Below are 25,760 nucleotides of genomic sequence, written 5' to 3'. Positions count from 1 at the left end.
CATTCTCAAAACTGAAAGTTACAAGTGACAAGCGGAAGTTTCTTTCCAACTCGTCATATTAGACATTGACTACCGCTTGTAAATTGTTACTTGTAGGTTCGAGAAATGGGCCCCGGGGCCTTCCGCTTGTTATTTATTTATCGTATGGCATATACCGTTTCTCTACTTTTAAATGTTTAAAAAGTCAGACTGCAGATACTCGATTGCAGTCGTCGACAAGGTCTTAAGATCTGCCAATCCTGATCTTCCGCTTGTGACTTTCAGTTTTGAGAAATGGGCTGTTGGTCCTACACACAAGTGTAAAATATTGGCGGTGCCGTTGCGATCGACTCGCAACTCTGTCGTGCCAATAAAGAGCAAAAGAAATATATAGCTACGATACGCTACGGAAAGTGTTTGGTTTGCAACATGTCGAAGCAGCACCTGCGACGTCAAACGTCTAGATTGCGCGTGATCGTGATAATGACTGATATTGATATTTCCTGTCATTAAGATGACGCTTTAAGGTCAGGTGCCAGTCGGATTATATTACGAGTGCGAGTATTGAATATCACAGTTATACTTTACACTTGTAGACGTTATAAGGAATAATTACAGCTCGCAGGATTTCAAAATGTATAATAATGTTGAGTTAGGTATTTAAGAAAGGCTATCCGTTATTTCTTATTGGACCATTTGATAGAGAGACACGTCAAACTTATAACACCCCGTCGTTTTTGCGTCGGGGGTGAAAAAGTCATATTTACATTAATTATGACATTGACAAACTTCGGCATTATATATCGTTTAGCCCCGCTCTAGACATATGCAAATGTACTAAGTGATAATTGATTAAAGAGCTCGTGGTCATAATAGCTGCCATTGACCACTTAATCTGTGGCTGGTAATGAATTGGCGTGACAGCGTCTGTAATTATGGAAATAATAACAAGAAAAATAAATGCAGCTAATTCGATAATTTCCACCGTTGCTTCGTACTTCTTGATTGATTTATCATTGTGCAAACTGCGACAGTGCATGTGGAGTTTGAAAAACGGAATATTTAAAATTGTATAGTTTTTCTAATTTCAGAATCTAGGGAACGTTAGTAATAAAATATGTTAAAATAAGTTCCTTGTGAGACACCTAAGTTTTTTAGCAACATTCTTAGAAGGTGTAGGTGTTTATGCTTGTGCATTTTACTTATTTTGTGACTTATTTTTGTTTCAGGTAATACAGCTGTCGCTTTAAATGTTAAAACTCAATAATGACCGGTAAGAATGTGTCAATATACGATAAGCAACTAAATAACATAGCGCATAATAGAATTAAAGAAAAGAGAAATTAGCGCAGTAGAATTATACGAGTTAGCTTCTAAAAAAAAACATAGCGCATAGTGGGCTCTACCTAAACAAGGTTGGTTGATATTAATTTAACAACATTAATGACTCAATATTAATCGACAGTCGGTACAAATATGAAAATGATCTTTTTGATATCAGTAACATCAGTCCTTTATAACAGGTTAGCTCAACTAGATTTGAAATGTTAGACATTCATTTTCAATTTAATACGTAAATTATTCAACTATGCTGAGTATAATTTTTAAAATTTCATCGTCATAATTAACTTTCAGCTGAATGAGATTTAGTAAAAAAGGTGATCGAGTTTTTAATAGACCCTTTTAGTGCCGTAGATGAAGCATAATGTTATTGAAGACGGTCAGACAATGCTAATGGACTCATTTAAAATATTGGATGTATTTTTTTATGAAAAATGGTTTTCAAATTTAAATAAATTGTGAACTAATTGACAAGCACTTATAAAATTTTTAGATTTACTTACATTTACACTTGTCTGAGTGTGACAATTTTGTAGCAGAACTATTCATAATATAACGAGTTAAATAAGTGACTGAGTAGATGAGACAGGTACATCGGTTCCATTAGAAATCACACCATCACAAGATTCACAACATAAAGTCACAATGTTGTCTTAGCATGCACTTCATAAATAGATAGGTTAGTTGGCTCCCAATGTACCTACTTGATAACTTTATAACAGAACTCAATGTCATTTCACATGGTTTCCAACTATTTTTGGCTCAGTGATCCAAAGTGAATCTTGGCCTCCGAAATGAGAGCACGCCACCTGTCCCGATGGTTCCCAAGGGGTTGACAACACTCAATTACTCATACGTTTATTTATATTCTTAAGCAACATATCTTCTTTACTCTCGCGCAGTGTATTAAACGTGGATGTTCGAGTAATTACCCGATAACCGATTACACGAAACGATTAATCCTTCTCACGTTTAGACCGGGAGCTGGCACAGTTTTATCGTTACGCTCCTATTAATAGCTACCAAGGGACTAAATGTACAATATTCCCTTTAAGGGATCTCGTCCAACTAACCTTAGAACAACTATGTATTTTCAATTTGTTCATGATGTACAGTTTGTATGAATGTTATATACTTATGAAACATTACAATATGAATACATGTCATATACCTGTTGACATAAATGTAATCGCATAAAATGTCAGCGTTAATATTAAGACTGAAACGTTATAAGTGTCTGTGTAATTTATATTTATGTGTGGTTTTATGTGGTTATAAATGTTTTGTATTTCTACGACTATGTTATAATTAACTTGAATCGATCTGATCAATCGATTCTGGTGTGTTAAACTACATATGCATATGTGTTCTATGTTCTTAGATATGGTACCATATAGGTAGGAAATGTCAAACAAGTTGGATTGTATTTTAGAAATAAGTTGATGACATGGCTGGTAAGGTTTTACTGGGTTTCCCTTACCTTTGAACAAATGTTGTAAATGCGTTGCTGGCAGTGAAAAGAGGAGTACGCGTTATTACTGAAGGTTCGAAGCTTTGGTCCTTAAATACGGCAAACATCAGTTGAGTCAGAATGTATTATGTTTCATTTAACAATAGGTATCATATTGCATCCGTTTTTGTCAGTTCGCACACGTTCGTTGAAAACTTGAAGATGTAGGTACAGTTATCCCACCTCTTCAAATACTGTTATTTACATAAAAACCAGCAACAACAAAAATCATTTTTCTTTTTCTAATTTGCTTCTCGTATGTAGGACTGTAGATAGGTATGTTTTTTCAAATTGTAAATCAAATACTAAACAATGGCTGCCTCAGCTTTCCTGACTTTCAAATCCACCATTAAACGTATATAGATTTTGTCCATTAGGTAACTATTGAACTTGTAAGTTCCGCTTAACTTCTCTTATTACCAATTCACCACTGAAGGGTTAATGTTCCATTTAATATTTAAATGTTCACAATCACATAAATTTCACTTCCATTGTTCACAAACAAATCTCACAACACTATTTACAATATGTAGTTCACAACTTGTCATTTTACGAGTTTTCTAACGAGGCCACTATCAAATTACTGCACCCATGCAATTAAAACTTCACGAGGCCGTGCGCTTGGTGACGAACAGAGAATGAGGGACCTAGTCTTCAACAGAATGACATGATGTCACGATCCTCAGCATTGAGGGAACTACTGAAGAAGAAAATCGGCCTGTAAGTCATCATCACCGTTATTTAAGCCTTTTGTCGCCCACTGCTGAGAATAGGCTTCCCGTTTATGTCACTTATCCCGGTCCTGGGCTAGTCTCAACCGGAGATGCTCCGCAGTTTTCCGAATTTCGTCCACTCATCGAGCCTGTGAGTATTAGTTCTTAAAAAGTATAACAGTGCCGTACAACTGACAAGTTGATATCGTTCGGCGAACTGGTAATCGGTTGGCCTTTTTAGAGTTAAAAGCGATTAAACAGCTTATTCCAATCTTGACCCTGCGGGGACACGTTACCATATTCATGTTAATTATAGGAAATATTGACGTGACGGCATCGCCGGCACTAACGGCAAATTACCCTTAATCTTGATTTAGTATAGCTAAAATGATCTCTCAAAGAATACAAAACAACTGTTACTAATGTTACGTAAGTGTTCATGAAGTTTCGTGTATTTAAGCACGTTTTAAAATACGCGGGGAACTATTACGATTGCATGAGAGCGGTTGTTTAGCTGCGTGTTAGTGTGACTTCAAAAAAAAGTAAATAAAATTGATACAGTCTCCCAGCCTTGCACAGCCCATTGTTTCAGATATTTACGGCTCGCATACTGTCTGTGGAGTGCATTCACTCTGCTCTGCCGATCTGTATTGATCTCAGGGCCTTTTTGTTTCTTTCTCGCATTGGCTTGCAATTTGCCTGCTTCTTACCTGTACTGTAGGTGTTTAAGAGAAGGGAACTTGTCTTTAAGACCAGCGCCCCGGAAAATGTGGGATATAAAATTACGTCTGAATAATATGTCGTCGCCGTGTTTAAAATTATCTTTTCTATTCACAAAATAAGACCCAAAATATCTTCGTCGAACGAACATTTGTTCCTATAAGGCACTCCACACATTTATTTCACTAGATCATTTATTATAAGGCCCATCTTATTTATTGGCAAACGAACAACTTCCACATAAACAGTTTCCACTAATAGAATAAAGCAGAATTTTAGAATTGTAATTCGATCAAAAACCCTTTCTAGTTTCTACCCAACTATGTATGTTAAACACAGACCAACCCCTATAGACATCCATTACAAGACGACTCGCGGTCGCCAGCCTTCCTAGTATTTGCACTGATATAAGCGCGGGCGCTCGCCGTGCCCGATCAGTATCGACCAAGTAACAGACCCGAAAGCAGCGCGTGTTTTTCGCACTAAAAATTGGAAAAGGGTATTTTGATGCCTTAAAGATGTCCACCTGTAGTGTGAAATGGTGTGGAAAGGTAACAAGAAGCTCAAATTTAAAAACAGACGGCATTACATTCCACAAATAAGTCATATTTATAATTTATTCAGAGCCGGCATAGGTCAACTTACATTGGCCACTTACGCGTCAGTAGAGGGACAGTCATACTTCTGTCCCTTTTCATCTGGCGCGACTGCCCGCCGTCCTTGAAACGGCCAATCACAGCGCGCTTAACACATTCCCCGCCCGCTCCTCGCACCCCAAACACTGGTGACTCGTATCGCGAACAAAATATACAAGATTGCTACTCTATAGGAGGTTCTCTGTGATGTTAAAGTACAGTCTTGTAAGGGTGAACAAGTCAGACGTTCAATACAAAGCTTAATCCCACCGGCTTACTGCGGTATGTCGATGTCGATAATCCCAGCTAGACGTCAAAGAAAGTGAGAGCTTCTTGAGAATTTTCAACAGGTTGCGAACTGGTAAGTGCAATTGGCCTAAATTTTAAGATTTTTTGCGAATAAGAAATATTTCTAGCTTAGGTTGAAGTGAATTTATGACCAACCGAGTGAATGAGACGTTCAACAGTGTTGGAAGATCTGGAAGCGATAATACCATAGCCGAGACGTCATATAAAGTGAGAGTTTGAGAATGCTTAACTGGATGCGAAAAAAGTACTAAATGTCATGGTCATCTTGATCGAAATTAAAGGGAACTGCTTCATGAAAATGTTCAACTTGATGTCAACAGAAAAATGTAAAAAGAGTAAGTACCAAACTGAGATTTGTTTTCGAACGAAGAGTATTTCTTCAGCTAATGCTAATGAGTAATGAATAAGTCAGATGTTCAAATCAACCATGAATCCCACGGGCTTAATAATATTATTGCGGCTTCAATGTCTGAGTAGATAATCTCAGCCGAGACGCCAAAGAGTTATTCCTCCTTGATATCTTTTAACTAGATGCAAACTTATATGTGTATTTGGCTCGGTATAAGCATCTGCCGGACTAAATTAGTATGGTACTTAGTTCGAGACTCTTCATTGAGACCGAAACTGAGAGCTGATCAACTGATGCTTTTAATTTTTAAGCGGCAACACGTTGTCAGCAACTCAGCAACACGCTGTGCGTCATGTTGCCAGATACTTCGCAACATTATGGTTCTTCAACGTTATTCAACAAATGTTTACCAAGAATATAGGGCTTAAGCTATTTGAACCGTTGTCTCAGTTAGGACCGTAACAGTGGCAGCAGTTGCGTTGTATTAAAACGATCTTAGAAATAATTACCTACCCTTGGTAACTGCTAGCAATTTTCATTAATTTTATGATCTAATTAGGAGCACATGTAGCAAACATGTTCTCCACTAAGTACTTTGGCTTGGCTGTTAATACGAAAGGGGATATTTATTAATCTTATGCGCATTTTCCTCTAGGTATAATAAATTGTAATTGTAAGATATTTTACGCGATGTGATGTATTTATGTGGTTAAGACCAAGGCATAGGCCTCTTCGTTTGATTGATTCCCATTTTACGATCTATAAAATCGTTTTTAAATATATATATGGCTCTTGGTCCTCCGGAACTCCATTTTTATGAAGAAGTGGTCGTCTATTATACTATAAGGCTTGTTTTAGTGTCACATGGACCGACTGCGTAGAATGATATGTACCGGACTAATACGTATTAAGTTTAGGGAGCGTTTTAGAGTAAAGCGAACGGGTCAACATTAACTTCATACTAATTGGTCGCGCAGATCGCTCAGCGGGTCGGACCGCGTGACACTAAACCCAGCCTCAGTCTTACAGGCTACGGGCACAAATACGTAATACATAAACACTGAACCGACTGGTGTTGAGGGTTTGTAAACAATGGCCTCGTAAGGTTTTATTGGACCGACGGAGCCATAAAGCACAGGCGGCTGCATCGCTCCCGTGGGACCTTAACCTCAAGGGGGCTTATAGAGCTTGCTGCAAAGGTTCGATACTAGCAGAACTTACATTTTATTATAAACTCACTTCGTGAAAGACAATGGGAAACTGATAATGTGAGCTCAAAGGTTTTTGCCTCGTCAGTTTGGTCGAAAACAGCAGAACATAGGTCAAAGTTATGTCTATAATCTTCAGATTCTTGAGGCATTTGTTAACTTTATTAACTAATGTACCTAATTTTAATACTTAATGGTGCTTTGGATCATTCAATAAAACCGTGGCCATGGCCATGATAGCTGATAAGATGAAAATGTTTTCAGGTTAGTATTCAGAATACCTATGTGTCTTTCAAATTTAATTGTTTATTGAATAACCTAGGTCCGAAACAGCGCTACAAAGGAAATCGCATCAAAACAAGAGACATTTCAATTGTCTCGTATTCAATTAAGGCTCCGAGCAAATTGTTCGCTTTGTTTCCACGAAACTTGTCATATCTGAAACTAAATCTTCGTAGACAGAACGTTTTCCTCTTTCTCTTTGTGTAGAACAAATCGTTCGTTTGATTTAATTTAATTAATCAATATCGTTTATTGCGAAAACTCCTTTGTGAACGTTTAAAATTCGTTGTTGTGCATTTAGTTAGAATTTTGTAATATCTAGCTCAGTGTGCGTAGCGTAGCACAAACGCTCACGATAATATCTCTTTCGTAGCTATCTATCTCTATCGCTCTTGCGTATTGGCGCGACACAGCCAGACTACATTTTTGCGGCGTTTCGGTGGCGTTTCGCATCGCAGAAATGCCATTCGGCTACGGGGCCTATTCCAGACTGCGTAGACAAGAGGCCAATAATTTACAATCAAGTACCGTAGCGTATCGTATACTGAAGAGCGAACGATATTACGATACCCTCCGAAGCATGAATGATTGACCTCTTGTGTACGCATCCTCGAGCTTTGTCGAAATCGTTTCGCTAAATTCCCTGTTTTCGTCTTACCGTAAACCGTCTTAGTGTACAGTCGACCTAGTTTGTGTCGGAATTCCGGGCATTTACAGCTATACGTGCGGTATAGACTTCCTTCGTAACCACGTTTACCCAGCTCCAAGTCATACACAATTTAGGAGTAGGCCTTTTGGCGATGTCTCAATATTGGGAGAGGAAGCGGGTCATATAAAACATTTTCTTGCTATTTGTTGAAAAAGACAATATCCATACTAATAGTATAAATGGGAAAGTGCGTGTGTCTGTTTGTTTGTCCGTCTTTCACGGCAAAACGGAGCGACGAATAGACGTGATTTTTTAAGTGTAGGTAGTTGTCGGGATGGAGAGTGACATAGGCTACTTTTTGCCTCTTTCCAACCCCCGACTTCCCTATAATGGGGGGCTGGAAGTTTGTATGGAGCAGTCGGCAATTTTAACAACGCGAGCGAAGCCGCGGGCAAAAGCTAGTAAGACATATTTTAGGGTACGGAATTGTGTAAAAATTACACTCCGCCTCTTGCGTGACGGGTGCATTATTTATACTTTTTTTTTGACATTTCTGTTTTTTAAAAAGTTACACAGCTTTTTGAGTTTGGTGACGGAGCATTGTAAGTATGTAGTTGCTATATTTTCGAATTCAGTTTTTTAATTATTGATACAATTGGGTAAAAGTTGAAAGCTAAGAAAAGTTGCGCGCCTGCTAAAGCATTATTTTTAATGGAAAGAACTAACCGCAGTTATAAATTACAGCCAGTCCTGCACGGCGGAGAAAAAAACCACAAATTAAATCTTTCAAAAGTCAGCAATGCTTTGTTGAAACCCTCATAAACCTCCGAAACAATGGCCATAGAATCGCCGGCCTTTACTCGCTTCCGTCCATCCCAGCAGTAAACTATGGGGCCACAATGGAGCACGTATAGGACGTGACCCGCTGCAAGCTCCGTTTCTTAGCCCGATTACTGACGTCCAACAATAAGGCCTTTGGTAGTTTATATTCGTTCGATGTTTGAAGTCTGTGATTTTGATTAGACAAGATTCAAATATCATCAATGGCCATAGAATCGCCGGCTTTTACTCGCTTCAGTAAAAATGTATCCTGTAGGCCTAGCACATGATGGCCGCGGGAGTATGTCGCCGCGAGATAGATGCCACGTCTTCTTCTAACTGTATTAATGACATAAGGACGGGTAGTCTATCTCGCGGCGACATACTCCCGCGGCCATCATGTGCTAGGCCTACTGAAACCTATACAAAAGTAAAAGCGTTTGTACAAGAATTTTGTATACCTATAGACACATTCATAAAATGGGATGTCCTACATTTTCCTACATCCGCATTGATCGGGGTAGAACCAGCAAAATAAAGTTTCCGTGCAAAATTCAAACACACCTCAGTCCCTATTGAAAGTTTCTACGTTCTCTCAGAAGCGCTCCCTTGTAGATGCGAGTTTGTTCCGTGTTCAACTTTATCCTTTCTTTATGCATGGTTGATTTTATTGCACACTTTTAGTTTGATGACACGTGTATAAAATACCTACATCGACACGCGAAGTAAAAAAGTTATTTTGTCCATAAAATGCAATTATTTGGGTGTGTATTCAGCTAAATTTGTATGAATTGTTATGAGCAGAATACGATATTACGACGTTAATTTAATTGGCAAATCATGCTACTTACATCTTTTGGTCTTATTTGGCTGATGTAATGTAGAACTTCGTATTTCGTATATGTTTTTGTTTAAAACAGATTCAATAAAAAGTGTTGCCATGACTGCGCTCAGGATTATATTCTAAAATCCCTGGCTATCTCTGGATTCAATTAAATAATTCTTTGCTACGTGCAGAATTCAATATGCCCTCGCCGTAAATGTAATTTTGCTCTCATTTGTTGTAATATTAAAGCAATTTAAAGAAACCATATATTTTAGAGAATAACTCCTTGCTGTACAAACATGGCAGTGCAAACTACATTTTTCTAAGATCGCAGCCGTTGCAGTATTTCTCAGGAATGTCTATACAGCTTGACGTAAAAAGGATAAGCGTCCCACGGCGAGCTCGAAGTATCTTCCGGAATGCAAGCAGCAAATGACTTGGAAGAGATAACGCGATGCGTAAATTCCTTTCTTGGGACAATATTTATTTCTGTCTTGTTTAATTCATGTGAGGTGTAATCATAAACATTGATGTATAATGGCGGATTTTCCTACGTAACTATATATCCTATAAAAACTTACACTGACCTCCGTGACCCCTATAAATTTTGAACTCTGGCTTAAAACCTCGCCATTGGGGTTGCAGATCAAAAATGTGTAAACCCTAGTCTCGTCAGTTCACAAGCAAGAGTTCTTAAAGATTGTGACTCTGCAAGACGTTGCAAATTTATATTTAGCGCTGTATTTTCCGTGGAGAGGATAAGTAAATAAAAGTGATTATATGAGATCCAATATAATCACTTTTATTTACTTATCCTCTCCATGCACGCAGTTGAAGTGAACTTTTTATCGCTGCGCATCCTCGCACATCTCTCGTAGAAAAAAATAGTAGCATGCGTGATAAAATAATGAATTGTTTGTGTACGCTACTTTTATCGTAATTTTTTTTTATAAATAAAATAATCTGATCAAAACAAATCACATATGTATTAAGAATCAACTAATGCCGGTACCAGGCTAGCAGGATTCGCATGCGTTTGACCTTCTTCTGGAGCTGCAGCATCCCATACAGCAGCGCCTCGGCGGTCGGCGGGCATCCGGGCACGTAGATATCCACCTGAAATTATGGAATTATTAGGTCATAACTCATAAACTCATAAGATAGTATAATTTTCGCGAGTCTTTGCCATGTTGCCAGACATGGCGTACCTACGAAGATTGACAACGTCGAGCCTTTTGCTTTCGTTGGCGATAAGTGTTGTAGAACATTTGCCGCTTAGTTTATTCCTGGCTTTAGCTCGTTAATCGCAAAAGCTGGAGAAAAACTGAGAGGCTCATATCGTCCGACGAACTGGAATTTTGTGAGCCCCTTTAATTATTAAATTTTCTAGGTCAACAACCAATTTTTCCTCCACGGCTATGTTCAAATTGAAAATCCATTTCGATTCATACAGGATTGCCAATTTTTGTTTCTGCAATTTCGGGGTGAAGCATTTGTGAAACGATATCATTCACGTCTATAAGTAATATATGAGACGAGAGTGACGAGACGGTTTCAATCAAATAAAGTATAAGGTATATATGTATTATCATATTACCCATCAATCATTTACTCGAGTTTTTATGTTTATTATTTCGCTATCTAATCTTGGGGTTTTTGCAATTTGAAATAGCTTGCCTTATAAATAATAACAATTATGTTATGAAAGTACTCTTGCCTAAATGTAGGTAATAGAAAAAGCATAACTCAAAGAAAAATATATAAAATTCCAATTTCAATTCAATAAGCGTTCGTTATTGATATTCAAAGGAAAACTCGATTTGTTTGGCTCAAGGGAAGGATATTACAAACATTTTCTCATAATTGGGCATCACAAATAATAGTATTACTGGAATTGTGTACATGCCCAATCATCGTTGCTGTTTTTCAACAAAATGGAATAATCAAAAATATGTTTGTGGTTGAATAATGATGCTCCTCCTTGATTGGCTATTATTACACGATGTACGCATATGAACTCATCTTCCTTGCGTTATCCAGTCATTTTGCTACGGGTCATGGAAGCCAGAAGTCCTCTATCATATAAGAATCACGAAAGAAGAACTGAAGTCCGGAGCAAATGTCTTTAATGTCTTTATTTTTTATGCTTTATAAGTTGAAAGTCGTCAAAGCGAAGTGTCAAGTAAAACTAGGCAATTCTAAAATAATCCAAGTATTTCGAGTGCCTGAGATACAATTTCATTTGAAGTTTGTATTTAAGTTCATCACGGGACTCATAAAACAAATCCTATCTGATTTAAACTTGGGTTGCTTAGCTTGTTTAAGATTACTAAATTTATTACCAACTTACTTGTGATAATTCTGCCAACTGATGAAATATATACATTTCAATTGCCTGTGACTGGAATTTACGATGCAAAAAGTTTTATAAGCTTAGCTGAAATAAAGTTAATTTGTTGAGTATTATTGCCATGCAGCAGAGATATTACTTAGTATGCGACTTTCTTGATATCCGGAGGTCGCGGGTTCGAACCCCGGCTCGTACCAATGAGTTTTTCTGAACTTATATGCGATATGTCATTAGATATTTGCCAGTGCCTTTTCGGTGAAAGAAAACATTGTGAAGAAACCGGACTAATTCCAGTCAGGCCTAGTTACCCTTCGCGTTGGATGGTCAGATGGCAGTCGCTTTCGTAAAACTAGACATTGGATCCACTTACCGGTACAATCCTGTCACAGCCCCTCACAGTGCTGTACGTGTAGTGGTAATACCCTCCACCATTGGCACAGCTCCCCATGGACACCACCCATCGTGGCTCCGGCATCATGTCATAGGTCTTGCGAAAGATCGGTGCCATTTTGTTGGTCACAGTGCCAGCAACTATAATCACGTCGGTTTGTCGCGGCGTCCCGCGGAACACCATACCGTAGCGATCCATGTCATATCTGAAAATGAGACATATATAATGCTTCTCATGGAAGGACGGTGTTGACCATTAAGTTTTATTAGGTCGGAAAAAGTCTTGACTTGCGAAGTGAAGACGCTCAGAATAGAACTGGCTGGAGACTCAAAATAAGGAAAGCCTACCCCGTACAGCGGGAAAAGGCGAGGAGGAAGAAGGAGGAGGAGGCAGGAACAACTTTCTTCTTGCAAGAAACAATAACACATATTTTTTTTTTTTATACTACGTCGGTGGCAAACAAGTATACGGCCCGCCTGATGTAAAGCCTGATGTGATGTGATGATTATTGTGTTGTTTCTTTAAAAGAGTACTTTTACCCTGTGAACTGCCCCAAGATATTGTCGTTTAAAGTTGCTCTGAACTTGAGACAAACGAAGTCCCGTAAATTATACATATTAACGCATACACTAACCCTTTTCAAGACATTTAACACGTATCCTGTTTAATGTGACTGATAATAATGGTTTCACCTTCGTTTCAAATTAACTGTGAAAGACTGAGATATCAGTTTCAAAGCAACGATCCAGAAAAAGGTTTAATTAATGTTCTCATAATTATAATTCTCACAACCCACCACCTAAAATATACTCCGAACAACCTTTCATGACATTTACAGTAACCTAACCTTTGCCGATTATTGGAATTGCCACACGCTTCGATAGTTTCTAAGCAATAATGAAATTCTATTGATTGAGGCCCTGAGTTGATTAAGTCATTTTCTGACGTAAATTAGTGTTAGAACTTTAGTATTGGATTTGGTGCTTTTGAAAGCTTATTAGGTTTTAACCTCTATTCATGACCCGAATTTGATTATAACTAACTCTAAAAATTATTCATAAGATTTAACAAAATAATAATATGGCTGAAAGCTAGTTTGAATCTACTTTTGGTAATAAAGCTTTTTCGATAACAACAACGTCCACAAAATTTCTACTCGTGTAGCAAATCTTTTTAGTCAGCCTTTATTCGCTCAAGAAAAAGTTTGGCATACAACTGGGCTTCTGACATAGACCCGAAATGTCTTCTAAAATCTGATGATTATTCTAAAATCTAAATAAACATGTGTCTGAATTAATCTCAAGTGAGAATTGTAGGAAAGTTGCACGCCCACCCGATAAGGTCAGCAAAGATAACCGTGATAGCAAAATTATACCGCGCATACCGAGGGTATACTTAAATATGCAACAGGTAAGCGAGACCCGGAGCTCCGATTACCAGATAATGATCACCTGTATCCGTTACACTCGCGTCTGATAACGACGTAACTAGTATCAGACTTGTACAAACAGTAGGACATCATCTGGCCTTTTGTAGGACTTAGTTGGTTGCAAGAAGGTTCATTAATGGATAGTAGTGGATAGAATCTTGCAGCGTTTTGTTTCTTAGGCTAGTGTTGGCAAGGCAGTGCTGAAGGGCGGTAAGCATTCCTCATCTTAGATGATATTAGGTATCAACTATTGTGTAGGTATTTGTCCGTTACAGACCTTGAGCTGGTCAGTGGTCAGATTAGTCATATATGATAACGCCCATAATACCAGCACATCTCCATAGTTTTCTTTTATGTTAAATAATTTTGTACTTAATTGACAAAATGTTCACAGAACATCGAAACTTTTTGAAATAAAACAACGTCAATTCAGGCAATTCGTCTGACATTTATTATCTCAATTTGTCACTAATTAGCTCTTATTCATTAATCAATACGAGTAACACGTGTGACAAGTCACTTGCTTTAATCAAATCTCGACAAATTGCTCTTCAAATTCCGAGAGGAGTGAGTCACTGTCAATGACATTCATCTCTGTGCGACATTAATGTGGCAAAAACTTCATTCTTAGAAGTCTAAGAACCTAGGTGCGGCGTAATATACCCATTACCTCCAAAGCTACTGGCTGATGTGCAAGTCAGAGGTTGGCGACACCATTTAACTTCCCGTTAACGATGTTTAGGCGTGTATGTACGCGAAGATCCTGTATTAAATCAGGAGGTCTATCATGCGAATACGTAGCAAAGGAAGTGACATTATATGTATAGCTCCAGGTTGACAATTCTAGCAAATTATGCTAGGGTGAACGTCGAAATGGTGACAGATCTAATGTTAATGTAAAAATACCAAGTGTAATACCTAGGTGCGGCGTAATGCATCATCTCCAAGGCGCAGCAAGCGAGGCCGAAGGTCAGGGGCCAAAGGGACCCTTTGCGGCCCCAGTTGAGGATGTCATCAGCTCGAGCCACTACCCATTCTACCTTTGACTGAAACAACCAATGTTTATTACTGTACCTAAAATATTCTGATGTCAGTGCATTTCGGATTGGAAAAACAGAAACCTTTAAAAAGTAAACAGACCTTTGTAACCTTAGGAAATTAAACTATTGGATAATAATATGTAGTATAATGTGTAGTGTAGTGTAGTGTGTTACTTTGCGGCCTTTTTAACCCCCGACGCAAAAACGATGGGTTGTTATAAGTTTAACGTGTCTGTCTGTCTGTTTATCTGTCTGTCTGTGTGTCTGTCTGTCTGTGTGTTTGTCTGTCTGTGGCATCGTAGCTCCCGAACGGATGAACCGATTTAGATTTCGTTTTTTTTTGTTTGAAAGCTGAGTTAGTCGGAAGTGTTCTTAGCCATGTTTCATGAAAATCGATCCACTATGTCGGGGATTTCTTCAAAATTTTAATTTTGTGGTTAGGTTATGTATATACTTTCAGTAATTACACTAATTACAGTACAAAAAAAACTCCTCATTTATTTGTACCGTTTATGCAAGTAACAACTTTATAATATAACCTAATTGGTGTGTGTGTGTGGATTGAGTGAGCACCTTCCGAAAATAAAAAAAAATATGCTTATCATTTAGTAAAAGTTCTAAAACAATTGTAAAACGAATCTCTGAATTTGTAAAAAGATAAATCAAAAGATACAGCCATTAACATGTGCTCACTCAGTTCTCACAAACTACCAACGAAAACAGTGAATATATTCATTTAACATATAATATTTATATACTAACATTTAGTAAAAAATAGGCCAACCTACCTCTATAAATATTAGATCACCTAGTGACGTATTAAATTTTTTACAAATAGTTTCTTATGCTCACTCAATCCACACACTTTTGAAAAGCCGAATTTTGATGAAAAACATAAGATTTAGACCGCTATTATATGTGTATAGTTTAGTAAAAGTGAAATGGGAATTTGTAAAATACAAAACGAACCACTAACGTGTCAGGTTTTTTTATAATAAATTTTTGTAAGTGCTCACTCAGTCCACACGTTTTGAGAAAGTTAAAAATGTAAATATCTTACGATTTGTAGCACCTAAGACACTCGAAAGTACTTCAACATTTAGTAAAAATTTTTACTAAATATCCACCATCTAATATTTTATATTCGTTGTCTGGTTTTAAAGATATTCAGACATAACTTTTCTCATACAAATGTATCAAGTAGGGTAACCACACTATGTCGGCTCCTGATTTTCCCCACCTTCCCATTGTCATATTGAGATTGGGGAGTTTCGTTCAATTTTGATAATAGTTTACCGGATTTGTAAGTGGGAGGGAGAAAAGAATAACTATTTCTCGCTCCCACTTACAAATCCGGTACGCTCATCTGTTAGCGCGATTAGATTACCAGGTTCTGGTTTCTTACTAGTGAAGTATTATATTCTTTGTTTCTTACCAATTATCATTCATGTCCTTTTTAATGCATGCATGTCGATATGGTTATTATCCTGACGTCGATAAAAATTACACAATACACATCATCACTAGGCCAAGAACATAACCTAAAAACAGTTTGCAGATGGATAATTAATATGGTATTAGTTTAATATTATCAAAATTGAACGAACGAAACTCCCCAATCTCAATATGACAATGGGAAGGTGGGGAAAATCAGGAGCCGACATAGTGTGGTCACCCTACTTGATACATTTGTATGAGAAAAGTTATGTCTGAATATCTTTAAAACCAGACAACGAATATAAAATATTAGATGGTGGATATTTAGTAAAAATTTTTACTAAATGTTGAAGTACTTTCGAGTGTCTTAGGTGCTACAAATCGTAAGATATTTACATTTTTAACTTTCTCAAAACGTGTGGACTGAGTGAGCACTTACAAAAATTTATTATAAAAAAACCTGACACGTTAGTGGTTCGTTTTGTATTTTACAAATTCCCATTTCACTTTTACTAAACTATACACATATAATAGCGGTCTAAATCTTATGTTTTTCATCAAAATTCGGCTTTTCAAAAGTGTGTGGATTGAGTGAGCATAAGAAACTATTTGTAAAAAATTTAATACGTCACTAGGTGATCTAATATTTATAGAGGTAGGTTGGCCTATTTTTTACTAAATGTTAGTATATAAATATTATATGTTAAATGAATATATTCACTGTTTTCGTTGGTAGTTTGTGAGAACTGAGTGAGCACATGTTAATGGCTGTATCTTTTGATTTATCTTTTTACAAATTCAGAGATTCGTTTTACAATTGTTTTAGAACTTTTACTAAATGATCAGCATATTTTTTTTTATTTTCGGAAGGTGCTCACTCAATCCACACACACACCCTAATTGTATGTAATTTGTCTTTTATCACTTGCTTCATAAAATTCAATGCGATAAGGTAAATTCAATACAATTTCTTTTAGAAATATTTTGAATGTTTCTAAATGAAGTATCTTCTGCTTGCTTCCAGATTGCCCAACGCATTTGTTTGATGTTTGACGCACTCCTAATAGCTTATATTATTGTAAAGTACCGATAAACACGTGAACAGCAAAGTTTGTTCTATATTTAAACACATAGTAAATCCCATTCACAGACCATGTGCATGCGCATACAACTCGGTGCTCGTGCATCGAATACTAAACCATGACTCACCGCGCAAACATGCTGTGGCGAATACTATATAGACTTGACTAATCACGGCCTTGCTTCTTTGATTGGACACTATGAACGTAGACAGAGCACTGGGACGTCATAATAGTTTATCGTTAGGCTTTGCATTGTATTAGAAACAGGTGCAAAACCCAAACGTATAGGTTTTACCATTATCACAGTTTGTGGCCTCCGTTATTGTCACCTCACCCGTATACATACATCTTGTGCCTTTCGGGTCGTCTATCCTTCGCAACAGCTGTCCTACAGAGTTACCCTTCCTCCATTCCTAGTTCGGGCGCACGTAAAACTGCACATAATATAAGTAAACGCATAAACGTATTTAGCAATAAGGTTTTTCAATAAATTATTCTTATTCTTATTAACTGTGCGGTAGTGCTTAATACGGTAGCAAATCGTGGATTTAAAGTTTTTCTTAAAGAGTATAAGGTGCATTCGGGTAATTTCGAATCACAGAAATGCCCGGGTAATTTCGAAAAGGGGATCTTGATATGATGGAAATAATGGTGGTTTTTATACGACTTTCGAAATTACCCTAATGCACCTTAAAGCTACCCGTAACTGCCTTTGCAGAGGTGCATCGACAACGCAGTTATATTTGTCGAACAACGTTTTCAACTCTTAACTGGTACATAAGCTCTCTGTAGAACTACAATGTTGTCTACAAATTCTGAATGTGGCGTGGATATGGAAATGTAAATTAGGTACCATTCAATAGTGTTGATTTTAGTACTTATCTAAAATCTAAAGTTGGAAGTTTCTTAGAGAACCTTATCGCTCGCACAGCCAAGACGCTTTTAAGTACAAATACCCTTAAATATTCTTAACCTGTACTTTAATTATTAATATGGTGTTTACAAGTGATTCTATTCCTGTTTATCTATTCACAGGTTGTACGATCCGATAAACACGCCTATTCAACGCCGAGAGACGTTTCCCAGATTTGTTAAGACACGAATAAAACGGTCGTAAAAGTTTATTTTGCGGAAATCTGGGATCTGGAGATGTTCCTTTGATGGGGATTGCGGATGTTATGCTTTGTATATGTCTTGAAGTACTTATTCGATTTGGTCTAGAATGTAATGGTAAGAGAAATATTTTAAATCCTTCAGCAGGGCTTTTTGAATTTGCGCGTCTTAGCCTTAGCAAATTAGACTGTTCTAAACGGGCTTAGAAATGGGAATTCACTTGGCCATCTTTATGTTCATGATATTTATAAAATAAATGATAACATTGATAACACTTAAACTCATACACATTTTCTATTGTTCGCAGGTATGTCAACTCAACAAACAAGTCATGACAAAAAATTCGTTAGTTTCTTGAACCACCGCCGCCACAGGTATCACAATTAAACCTGCCTTGTCGATCAAAATGTGCCTTGTCGATCAAGATGTTTTCCATCATTAAAAAGCTAAATTGATAACTTGTACGCAAATTGCAAGAACCTCTTTGTTATCTTCTAAATATTTAGAAGTCGACAACTGAGCCTCCAACATCGAACTCTAAATCATAGAGCGTATCATAATCGTAATCTGAAATCTGACCTATCTGCCGACCCTATTACCTTGCCTAAAGTCAGGTCACGTTTATCTTGACACAAAGTTGACATTTCTTTTAAATAAAACTGAGATAACCCTAGGGAGTGAAGGTAATCTTTGCTGGCGAAATAACATTTGTATTACCTGAGTTAACAGTTTCTCTTTGAAGTTGTGAAAGTGTAGAAACTAGACTTTTTATCGGAAATTTTATGTTTATACATTTTCAGAATCACGAGATCTGTATCGATATCCAATAGGTAAAGAAGTCGGTTAATTACTTACACTTAGGCTAAGTTTAGATGAATACGCGACGACGTGTGTGTGGTTGGCTCGGCGCGCGTGAGATCGTAACAACTTGTTATATTGTGTACGATCAACAAATTTAGGCAATTCTAGAATCCTACTACTTACATAGAAATTACTTTAACATCTACTGTGAAAAGGTTCTACATTGGCCTAGAAATCAAATTGATTGACTGTACATGACCGCGCGTCAGAGTCCAGCCGCCGCGCCGTTATGTGAACATAAATATGAATCGCACGGCAGCCATCATTTGAACTTATCCTCAAGGATTAGATCCTTGATACGTCGGTGCCTCTCTCTGAGCCCTTGACTACCGGAAGCCCCTTGGTCCCTTCACCGTCAGCTTTTTTTTTATACCACGTCGGTTGGTCCCTTCACTGTCAGCTTTTTTTTTATACCACGTCGGTGGCAAACAGGTATACAGGTTATATTTTAATTCACAAAGAAATAGCCTGAGCTTCTTCTAGCTGAATTCGGTGAGATATTTGTGGTCTATTTCACAACAGTGACAATTGTCATTGACAGTGACACTTCGCCATTCATTGCTTGTTCAACAAGGAAATATTGACGCTGAGTAACAATGTTACTTATCAATCCAGAAATAGGTACAGAATTGTCAGTGTCAAATGTTAATGTCACTGTGGGGAAATCCGAAATAGTCCACAGGCTCATTGTTTTATGTAATCTATACTACTATTTCCCGTATCCCATATACTCATTTTGCAGGGATAACGCCATTCCGCGGTAATTGGGTCTCGCTGCGGCAAAGCTTATATTCCCACCTTATTATGTTGTCTGTCACGCTCTTACACGTTAACAGCAAAGGATAATATATTTGAAGATATATCTCGTTGTTTCTTGAGAGTAAGGCTTGGTATTCGATACTCGCTGTTTGGTAAGTGTTCTATGTTATTATATTACACAAGGTAGTTAAATACCTACATTAAGACTTTAAAAATAAATAGGCACTTCTTAATAATTAAATAAGAGTAAATCGTCCTTCAAAATAGAAAAGCGTAGCTGAAAAGGTTATAAAATTTGGTAATAAATATTGGCGTCTAAATATTAATTTATTTTTCTACTGTACTTGTACTTTGAATATTATAATTCTATTTTTATATATACTCTGTCAACCAAGTCTGTCAGTAAATAAGAACAAAGAAAACTATATGCATCCTTTTCTTTAGGGTGCTAGAGAAAAGGTTACCTATAGTTTTTTTAGTTCTTATTTACTGACAAACTTGTTTGACAGAATATATTGTCATTCTCTCATTATTTTTTTTAAGAACAAAGGCTCTACGATATAATAATGGGCTCCCAATCAAAAACCTTGAACACACCAACGAACCTATATACCTAACACGTATAGAGTTCAAAAGACAAATCACGGAAAATTCAACCTTATTTCCATACGCGACTTTTTGTTTTTATCCGTTCTTAATCCCGAAGGGTTTCTACTGAACCCGGATCGAACCCGTGATTCCGTTGAAGCCTTAATTACGTCGCTTGTCCCGGATTATTGGAATACTTTGATTGCTAATTAGTACGAGGGTTTTCTTTTCAATATTTAAGGCAATGGTTGTAAGTATTTTCTGCATCATTCTCATTGGCTAGGTGCCCTCATTTTGTAGGTTTTTCCATGTTAAATCTGAGTGCGTTTTCACATTATCCGATCCGATATCGGATGAATTAAAAATGCTGTAGTATTCCTATCGTCTCCTACGGCCATTACTCTTCTTTTTCGGGCGTTTCTGGCATTACAAAAGTACACTACGTACATAGAAATCACTAAAAAAAAAGTCATATGTTCTCCTCTGCAGGTTTATAACAATCACAACCGATTCTAATCCAGAAATATTGTCAGCAGCTATCTACACCTCAAAGAGAATTTGGTGCAAATCAATTTAGGCTTTCACAAATATATACTGTTGCTAACTCGAGATAAAAATTACAATTACATATATTGCGAGTCAATAAATCTTCAGCAAATATATTGTTAGAGTTGTATGAAGACATGAGACGGACTGTAGCATATTGTGTTTACCCGTCAATATTTGCCTCGCTACTTTCTCCTTAGCAAAGAATTTCTTCGAGAATATTCGGTCCCAAAGGATCGCTTTACTTGGCTAAAGGCGGGGTGTTTAGAGTAACCTCTGAAGTCACACGCTTTGGCACTTTGTCGCTTTACTCGGTACGTGTATCGAAGAGAGTGCACATGCCAATAGCTTCGTTTTAAGTTCATTTATGCTGTGTTGGTATGGATCTAGTCTTAGTCTATTTTTTTTTAAATATATTGCTAATTAGCGCTTTGGGTAATACGTAATTGTTTAGGATATTCTTTTTTCTGTCATTTCTAATAAAAATATTTATATTAAGTTACTATCATATTACAAACTGAGCATTGCTAATACTCATTTACTAATAACATTACTCATTTGGAATAGGATGATCACTTTTTTCTTCTGACAATATTTAATAATAAGAATTAGGCGTAGGGATGTGACGACCCCATCGCCCATTGGTTTTACCAGTGCAATCAGTCAACGCAGGGCAGCTTGTGGCGAGCTGTTGGGGAACAGCGACCCCACGTACCCGAGTGCTCCTGGGGAGTTCTGTTACCCGTAAGGCGGGTGGGTGGGACAGTACTCTCTACCTCTGGCTTGCCTTGGCTGGCCGTCCAGAGTGGAGTCGTTAGGGCTACATGCCCGAGGGTGGAAGTGAAAATTTGCATAAGACGCGAGTTGGTGCAGTGGCTTCACAGCCACTGGGCAGAAAGCGGTGTACACCTCTCGACACCCTTGAGTTCTCACACCGGTGTTGCCCTTGAGCCATCTTGGATGTCGCTTTTTGTGGGGGCCCATCTTGTGGGGACGAGTCACCGTCTGCCGGAAATAAAATTGGATACCGTTTTATTAGGCAGGCGTCCGGTTTTTTATCCATAGCCCAGTATTTAGTCCATCACTTTCATCAAAATAGACCAGTTCATTTTAGATTCCATTAACTCTCAAATAGTCCTTACACCCTGGCGGGTGTTGCCTCTGCGTGTGTCCCATGATACGGGCAAGGGCAACATCCGCTCGGTGTACCCCTTACATTTCATTAAAGTGTCAAAAGGGCCTCTACGTGTTGGCTTCGGCCCCGCGTACGCCTCCCAAAGGTCCGGAATACCATTGTTCCGTGATGGGAAAGACATACAAATAAGAAAAACATAAAACTTTTATTTAACATAATCTGAATAGACAGATGCCACACCGCTTACTTTTTGTTAAGTACGGTGTAATCAAATAAAAAATAAAACCTTTTTCTATTAATTCACTTAACATTCTTGACGGTGACTTGTATTTTAAATGAACAGGGCCTTACAAATCTTACAATCGCCTCCATCATTGGATAACCGAGTTATCCCGTGGAATAAAAATCTCAATAATGCGATTTACATTTTCAATTCTGAAATCCACATTTTATTTAAACTGTAAATCTCAGAACGCAATTTTCGCGCGTAAATTGAGGCGCCATCTTGGTTAACGGTAATACAGCTGGATTGCAAAATTCAGCATTTATTTCTCGGAAATATTATTTGCTTTGAATGCTGCTTTTGAGGCAAAGAGTACATTGCAAAGAGTTTGGATATCGGTTAATTTGATATTGTTTAGATAGAAGAGAAACGAAATACTCTGGCGTGTTATAGTCGTTATAGATGTGTTAAAAAGTGTCTTTTATCCGTTCTACGTTGCTGAATGTTAAATATGTAATTATTTGTTTGAAAAAAAAAAAACGCTAATTATAATCGGACTGAAATTGTTGGAGCTGATACAACATTACGAAAATAGTGATAGTAGGTACATTAGTGATATAGCTCTCCTTTATCGCACCAGCGTGCGAAGTACTACTTACTTACCGCCACTCCTTTCGGATTTTTTCTTTTCTGAACTTGTATCGTAGTATAATATACTATTTTGGGTAGAGTCCACAACAAACGCACGAATAAAACATCAACAATTTTATTAACTAAATGTAGGGTTGATATTCAATCATAATTACCTGCCCGCGCTCATGGAAAGGCGAGTATCTTCGCTTTTCGCCTTTTTTATACGCCTTGTTGGCGTGTGGCTGGACGGGGGGACAGGTCTTAACGCTGGCCTGCCTCGCTGGCACCAAGCACGCCTCCCTGAGGCACCAAGCTCCTAGGTCATCACTACCCAACACAACCTTCAAACTCTTCAACTGATTCCTGAAATATTACATTGCTTTATTCATTTTTCGTCTCCCATTAACCACCGCAAGCTTTTTATCCCGGAAACTAATCAAGATTTTTAATGTTTCCCCTTTTTGTCAAAGGCAATTGTTATATGTAAATATGGGAACTTGGGAACACAAAAGATCCTTTGTGCGAAGGAAAATATTGAATTTCGACGGAATACTGTTTTCCGTTAACTGTATACAGGGTCAAAGATAACAATGACTCGAAGTTCATTGTCGTATGGATGTGTCTGAGATGTCTTTTGGAATAAACTGGTTAAAAAACAGCCGAAGCAAATTCCCATGTACAGTATTTCTCAGAGTTTTCTAGGGACTTGTTTATTTGAAAATCTAAGTTTACGAGCGTGAGTCCGATGACTCCGACGTTTATTTATTCTTTCAGAGTTAAACTTTATTTATTACCTTTTAGAGATTTATTATCGCAGTGTAAATCGTTTGTTTACTAAATATTTACCCAACTCCAGAGATTACAAAAATAAACATAGCCTGAGAATTTATCTAGTGCAATCTAAGGAATTCGTACTGGATAATAAAATAAACGAACCTGGCCCAAACATCCCTCAGCACGTATCCGCCGATGCGTAACATTACACTATTTATAAATAATAATCGAATATTATAGAAACGTTGAATTTCACACCGCCCACGCTGCCTGACAAGTCTGACACGCCGTCAGTTGACAAACGTCACTCGTTCGGTATTTGAACATCGTTCCAGAGACATTCATTTTATGCTCGCGAAATTTTTGGTAGAAACGTCAAGTGAAGAGGTTAGTTATTTTCGCAAGATGTTTCGTAAATAATGCGAACCCAAAAAAACCTTAGCGTTGAGATATTATAGAGATTTTTCAATAATTTTTTATATGAGTATTTTTTGGAAGTCTTTATTTACATGAACATATTTACATAATTATATAAGCAACTAAGACTAAACTTAAAATCTAGCTAATGTCTAAAATAGGCCCTTGAGGCATTGTACCAAGGATATTGGCGACATTTCCTCGCTGTATCGCAATGCGGAAATAATTATAAGATTTTAAAAAAACCGGCCAAGAGCGTGTCGGGCCACGCTCAGTGTAGGGTTCCGTAGTTTTCCGTATTTTTCTCAAAAACTACTGAACTTGATAGGTTCAAAACAATTTTCCTAGAAAGTCTTTATAAAGTTCTACTTTCGTGATTTTTTCCATATTTTTTAAACATATGGTTCAAAAGTTAGAGGGGGGGGACGCACTTTTTTTTCCTTTAGGAGCGATTATTTCCGAAAATATTAATATTATCAAAAAACAATAAGTTAATTAGTTCTCCTTCGCCCATATGCATAATGTTTATAATATATTATTTGTATGTATATTTGTATTTATATTTGTGTATAAGTATACGTGTAATGATATGAATGTATTATTTATGTATTATATTGATTGTATGTAAATAATATTGCTATACTTGTCAATAGTTGTCATGCTTTCTAAATTTATTTTTCTCACTGCACCCACATTTGCGAATTTCTGTTTGGCCCTATGGTTGACTGGTAGAGAATGCCTCAAGGCATTAAGTCCGCCATTTGTACTTTTTTTTCCAATTGTGCAATAAAGTTTAAATAAATAAATAAATAAATAAATAAATCTTAGTAAACCCTTATTCATTTTGAAATACCTATCCAACAATATATCACACGTTGGGGCACAGAATATATAATAGTACAAGTACAGAAGGCCCACTGCTTTGATGTTCACGAAATGCCGCCTTTTTAAATGCCTACAAAATTCTAACAAAGAAACGAACCGCACGTGCGCAGCGTCGGAGGATAGGGTTGCCTATGGATTAAAACGCATTAATTCTCAGATAAATAGTTATACTATATATTCAAGTCTTGGTTACTTTCTAGGTATATATACAGTATTTATATATTTTTGTTGCAGCCTTCAGCATCACAAGCCTTATTGAACTTTTCCGCTAGACTTAATCAATAAGATCAGTGTAAGATTGTCCTATTTTATTCATGATGTCTATTTAACTAAGCATTATTAGCCATTCCACACGTGGACATCGCATATGAACCTTGAAAAAACTCGCTACGTAATGTAACAATAGAAAGTGCGAACGTGCGTTCCGTGAGAACGCGCGCCACCCCTGATTAGGCCGCGAACTCGCGGCCGCCAGCATGTACTTGTAGCGCGGCGATAGAATTGCGGAGTGAGCCGCCCCTGGTTGGGGTTGAAATGAAAAAAAATATCAGCCCCCACTTTGCATGTAGGGGGGGTACCCTAATAAAACATTTTTTTCCATTTTTTATTTTTGCACTTTGTTGGCGTGATTGATATACATATCGGTACCAAATTTCAGCTTTCTAGTGCTTACGGTTACTGAGATTATCCGCGGACGGACGGACGGACGGACGGACGGACAGACAGACATGGCGAAACTATAAGGGTTCCTAGTTGA

The 25,760-nt window shown here is 37.4% G+C and overlaps 2 protein-coding genes across 2 annotated transcripts in view; one reads left to right on the top strand and one right to left on the bottom strand.

Annotated features, from left to right (window-relative positions):
• LOC125232429 (phosphofurin acidic cluster sorting protein 1) overlaps positions 1–25,760 on the top strand; it is a 199,485-nt gene that overhangs the window by 131,835 nt on the left and 41,890 nt on the right.
• LOC125232430 (NADH-quinone oxidoreductase subunit B 2-like) lies at positions 10,330–23,970 on the bottom strand. The gene is made up of 5 exons (XM_048138086.1): positions 23,864–23,970; positions 23,101–23,290; positions 14,429–14,556; positions 12,061–12,286; positions 10,330–10,456 (listed from the first exon to the last, which is right to left on the bottom strand). The coding sequence occupies exons 1-5, from the start codon at positions 23,905–23,907 to the stop codon at positions 10,340–10,342; spliced, it is 705 nt and encodes a 234-aa protein (XP_047994043.1). The 5' UTR covers positions 23,908–23,970; the 3' UTR covers positions 10,330–10,339.

The sequence above is a fragment of the Leguminivora glycinivorella genome, chromosome 13 (genome assembly GCF_023078275.1).
Source record: "Leguminivora glycinivorella isolate SPB_JAAS2020 chromosome 13, LegGlyc_1.1, whole genome shotgun sequence".
Taxonomy (NCBI): Eukaryota; Metazoa; Arthropoda; class Insecta; order Lepidoptera; family Tortricidae; genus Leguminivora; species Leguminivora glycinivorella.
This window is presented reverse-complemented; position numbering and strand designations above follow the sequence as displayed.